Raw genomic sequence first — 5,000 nt, 5'->3', positions numbered from 1 at the left:
ATGACAGTTTTAATAATAATGATGATAATACTTATACTGATGGTAACAATAATAATAATAATAATAATAATAATAATAATAATAATAATAATAATAATGATAATAATAACAATAATAATGATAATAATGACAGTTTTAATAATAATGATGATAATAATACTTATACTGATGGTAACAATAATAATAATAATAATATTAATATTAATGATAATAATAATAATAGTAAAGACAGTTTTGATAATAGTAAAAATAGTAGTTATACTAATGATAATAATAATAATTATATCAATAATGAAAACGATAATAATCATAATCATACTAATTATAATGATAATAATAATGATTATATCAATAATGAAAACGATAATAATCATAATCATACTAGTACTACTACTTCTACTACTAATAATAATAATGATAATAGTAATAGTATTACTGTTATTAATGTAATAATGATTATGTTTATATTAATGATTATGTTAATAAGAACACAAATATTAAGAAGCTAAACATCAGGGCTGTGAGATGCGTGTTTTGAAGGGTTGGTGGTTTTACCAACATATGATGCCTTACAGCTGTCACACGTATATTTGTACACAATGTTTGATCTTAATTCATGTGGTATTATGTCTTTGAATTTGAAAAGATTTTGGATAATGTCCTTTGCTCTGAGAATTACTCTTAGTTTGATATGTGGGGAGAATTCACTGATAATTCACTGATATATTGGTAAAACCACCAACCACCTCAAAACACGCCTTCTCACATCATCTGGGTATTTCCGACCGAACTGGCATCCAAATGACCAAACCACCCTTTTCGCCAATCGGGAATCACGCAGCTGACACAGATTACCACATATATCGCCAAAACTTTTCAGTCTTAGCAAGCTCTCCATATCCCCAGCAGCTCCTCATCATGGAAAGCATACTCACAGCCACCCATAAACCAACACTCAGTAACAATGAAAGCTCTACACCACTCTTATGCTTCAAAAGCCCTACCCTTTGACCGTATGTAGTGCCCATAAGTGTTTTTATTTTTTTCAATGTGTTTCGTTCCGTTTTATAGTTTTTTTCGTCCATTATTATCTCGTTTTAACAGTATTTTTTTGTACTAGTCATTTTTATGTTTACTTTTAGTTTCGTGAAGTTTTTTTGCTTATTTCATTTGCATGTTGTACTCGTTTTATTGCTTTATTTTTAGTTTTCAAGGTTGTAAAGCCCCATTTTAGGATATTTATGTTTTATTTTTGTGTAATGTATATATACTTTCTCCCAATAGATTGGCTTGAGATTTGATTTATGTGTAATCCAAAACGTTGCCTGAATGAATATGATGATCCCAGCCTTGGTGTTTATCTTTTTAATACGACTGCGCTTCCCACGCAATGAACCATTACGAATAAAAAATAATAACAATGATAATAATAAGCAATAATAGCTAAGTGATAATGATGTACATTATAATCATATTAACTATTTTTCTCATTATCACCATCATTATTACTCTACATCATCCCATCGTTCTCATCGACCCGAGCAAATTGTCATATTATCTCTCTCCCTCGACAAGGAGGCTCGACATTTCCTTCTCATAGACATGCGCTTCGGCTCGCAACTTCGCGAAATTACTTCTGGCCTTGCCGAAGTGTGTTGCAACATCTTTCAATACTTTTCAAAAACTAATAACATGGTGGCGCCCGAATGTCAATTATATGTTAAGTATATCCTCCTAAGTTTGGGTTTAAGGAGGCCAATTAGGGTGTGTGTGAGGGTGGGTGAGAGGCACTGGTTGCGGCCGGAGTGGTTGGGTGAGTGAGGGTGAGTTGGGTACGTTCGTGGGTGTGGGTTGAGGAAGCGAGGTGTTGATAGAAGCAGTGGGAGTGTTTTCATATACTTCAAGTTTGCATGTATATACATATATGCAAGTACAGTCACATGCACTATATATATTCACAGTATATGTGCACGTGCGCACATGTAATACATCCTTAAGCATGGACACACACACACACACACACACACTCACATAATATAATCACACACACACACAAACACACAAACACACACACACACACACACACACACACACACACACACACACACACACACACACACACACACACACACACACATACACACACACCCACACCCACGCATACAAACACATAATACAGACAAAGACAAACAAACACCCACATACGTATACTGTACAAAACTACATGTAACATGCACATACATGAGAGTTTCCCCTTCTCTTTGGAGAGAAATACGTAGTGAGAATAAAATAAAACCTATGTAGATTTGTTGTCGCTCACTTTCTTTGTTGATTGATCTGTCTGTCTTAATTCCTCAGTCGCACAAATTACTCCCAGTGCCCCCCCCCCCTTACTCCATCGTCACCCCCTTCTAAATCTCAATCTCCACTCTCCCCAACTCCCAACCCCACTCACCCCTCCCCACCTCCACAGACATTTGTCCCCCAACCTCATCTTCCGACCCTTCGCCCAACCTTACGATATCACTTCGCCTTTCAACTAACCCCAAGCTTCTTCTTACTACACCCATTTATCTCGCTCTCCACCCCCCACCCCCCTTCCGACCGCAGCTACTCTCTCTCTCTCTCACTCCTCATTCCCTCTCACCCCTCTCACTTTCTCCCCATCTCTCACCTTCTCCAACAATCCTTCCCTCCCCATCCTCTCACCTCCCTCTCATTACCCTCTCACCTTCCTCTCACCCCTTCTCACCCCCTCTCTTCCCCACTCACCCCCTCTCACCCTCTAACACCAGTTCTCACCTCCCTTTCACTCCCTCTCACTCCCTCTCACCCCTAATCACCTTGTCTCCCCTCCTTCTCACCCCCTTCCCACCCCCCTCCCACCCCGTCTCACCTTCCTCTTACACCTTGTCACTCTCTCTCACGCCCTCTCATCCCCTTCCCACCCCCTCTCACCCCCTTCCCACCCCCTCTCACCCCCTTCCCACCCCTTCTCACCTCTCTTTCACCCCCTCCCACCCCTTCTCACCTCCCTCTCACCCCCTTTCCCTCTCCCAACAGGGCCAGAACGTGACGCTAAAGGACGTAGATCGCCACGTCGACGGAACGTACCTGTGCACGGCGGACAACGGCATCGGTGAACCCGCCTCAGCTCGGATGGTCGTCACGGTGGAGTATCCGCCCGAGATCTCCACGGAGAAGGTGAGGGAGAGAGGGAGACGAGGAGGTGAAGGAGAGAGGGAGAAAGAGGGAGGGGAGAAGGTGAGGGAGAGAGGGAGAGGAGGAGGTGAAGGAGAGAGGGAGAAAGAAGGAGAGGAGAAGGTGAGGGAGAGAGGGAGAGGGGGGAAGGAGGAGGTGAAGGAGAGAGGGAGAAAGAGGAAAAGGAGAAGGTGAGGGAGAGAGGGAGAGGGGGAGAGGAGGAGGTGAAGAAGAGAGGGAGAAAGAGGGAGAGGAGAAGGTGAGGGAGAGAGGGAGAGGGGGAGAGGAGGAGGTGAATGAGAGAGGGAGAAAGAGGGAGAGGAGATGGTGAGGAAGAGAGGGAGAGGGGGAGAGGAGGAGGTGAAGGAGAGAGGGAGAAAGAGGAAAAGGAGAAGGTGAGGGAGGGAGGGAGAGAGGGAGAGGAGGAGGTGAAGGAAAGAGGGAGAAAGAGGAAAAGGAGAATGTGAGGGAGAGAGGGAGAGGGGGAGAGGAGGAGGTGAAGGAATAAATTGTAGATTAGATGAGGGAGGGAGGGAGGGAGAGAGGGAGAGGAGGAGGTGAATGAAAGAGGGAGAGGAGAAGGTGAGGGAGAGGGGGAGAGGAGGAGGTGAATGAGAGAGGGAGAAAGAGGGAGAGGAGAAGGTGAGGGAGAGAGGGAGAGGGGGAGAGGAGGAGGTGACGGAGAGAGGGAGAAAGAGGAAAAGGAGAAGGTGAGGGAGAGAGGGAGAGGGGGAGAGGAGGAGGTGAAGGAGAGAGGGAGAAAGAGGGAGAGGAGACGGTGAGGGAGAGAGGGAGAGGGGGAGAGGAGGAGGTGAAGGAAAGAGGGAGAAAGAGGAAAAGGAGAAGGTGAGGGAGAGAGGGAGAGGGGGAGAGGAGGAGGTGAAGAAGAGAGGGAGAAAGAGGGAAAGGAGAAGGTGAGGGAGAGAGGGAGAGGGGGAGAGGAGGAGGTGAATGAGAGAGGGAGAAAGAGGGAGAGGAGAAGGTGAGGGAGAGAGGGAGAGGGGGAGAGGAGGAGGTGAAGGAGAGAGGGAGAAAGAGGAAAAGGAGAAGGTGAGGGAGAGAGGGAGAAGGGGGAGGAGGAGGTGAAGGAGAGAGGGAGAAAGAGGGAGAGGAGACGGTGAGGGAGAGAGGGAGAGGGGGAGAGGAGGAGGTGAATGAGAGAGGGAGAAAGAGGGAGAGGAGAAGGTGAGGGAGAGAGGGAGAGGGGGAGAGGAGGAGGTGAAGGAGAGAGGGAGAAAGAGGAAAAGGAGAAGGTGAGGGAGAGAGGGAGAGGGGGAGAGGAGGAGGTGAAGGAGAGATGGAGAAAGAGGGAAAGGAGAAGGTGAGGGAGAGAGGGAGAGAGGGAGAGGGGGAGAGGAGGAGGTGAAGGAGAGAGGGAGAAAGAAGGAGAGGAGAAGGTGAGGGAGAGAGGGAGAGGGGGGAAGGAGGAGGTGAAGGAGAGAGGGAGATAGAGGGAGAGGAGAAGGTGAGTGAAAAAATGTAGGTTAGGTGAGGGAGAGAGGGAGAGGAGATGGTGAGGGAGAGAGGGAGAGGAGGAGGTGGAGGAAAGAGGGAGAAAGAGGGAGAGGAGAAGGTGAGGGAAAAATTGTAGGTTAGGTGAGGGAAAGAGAGAGAGGAGATGAGGGAGAGAGGGTGAAGGTTAGATGAGGGAGAGAGGGAGAGAGGGAGAGGAGGAGAGAGGGAGAGGAGTAGGTGAAGGAGAGAGAAAGAGGGAGAGGAGAAGGTGATGAAAAAAATGAAGTTTAAGTGAGGGAGAGAGGGAGAGGAGGTGGTGAAGGGGAGGGGGAGATGAGATGGTG

General features: G+C 46.3%; 1 protein-coding gene across 1 annotated transcript in view; it reads left to right on the top strand.

The window, feature by feature from the left end:
- The first annotated feature begins 1,602 nt into the window (after positions 1–1,602).
- The window catches only part of LOC125040780 (neogenin-like), a 10,604-nt gene continuing 7,206 nt past the window's right edge, over positions 1,603–5,000 (top strand). The window contains exons 1-2 of the mRNA XM_047635506.1: positions 1,603–1,764; positions 3,064–3,204. Coding sequence (XP_047491462.1) covers positions 1,603–1,764; positions 3,064–3,204 — 303 coding nt within the window. The remainder of the gene's footprint in view (positions 1,765–3,063; positions 3,205–5,000) is intronic.

Source organism: Penaeus chinensis, chromosome 29 (assembly GCF_019202785.1).
Source record: "Penaeus chinensis breed Huanghai No. 1 chromosome 29, ASM1920278v2, whole genome shotgun sequence".
NCBI classification, from domain to species: domain Eukaryota; kingdom Metazoa; phylum Arthropoda; class Malacostraca; order Decapoda; family Penaeidae; genus Penaeus; species Penaeus chinensis.
This window is presented reverse-complemented; position numbering and strand designations above follow the sequence as displayed.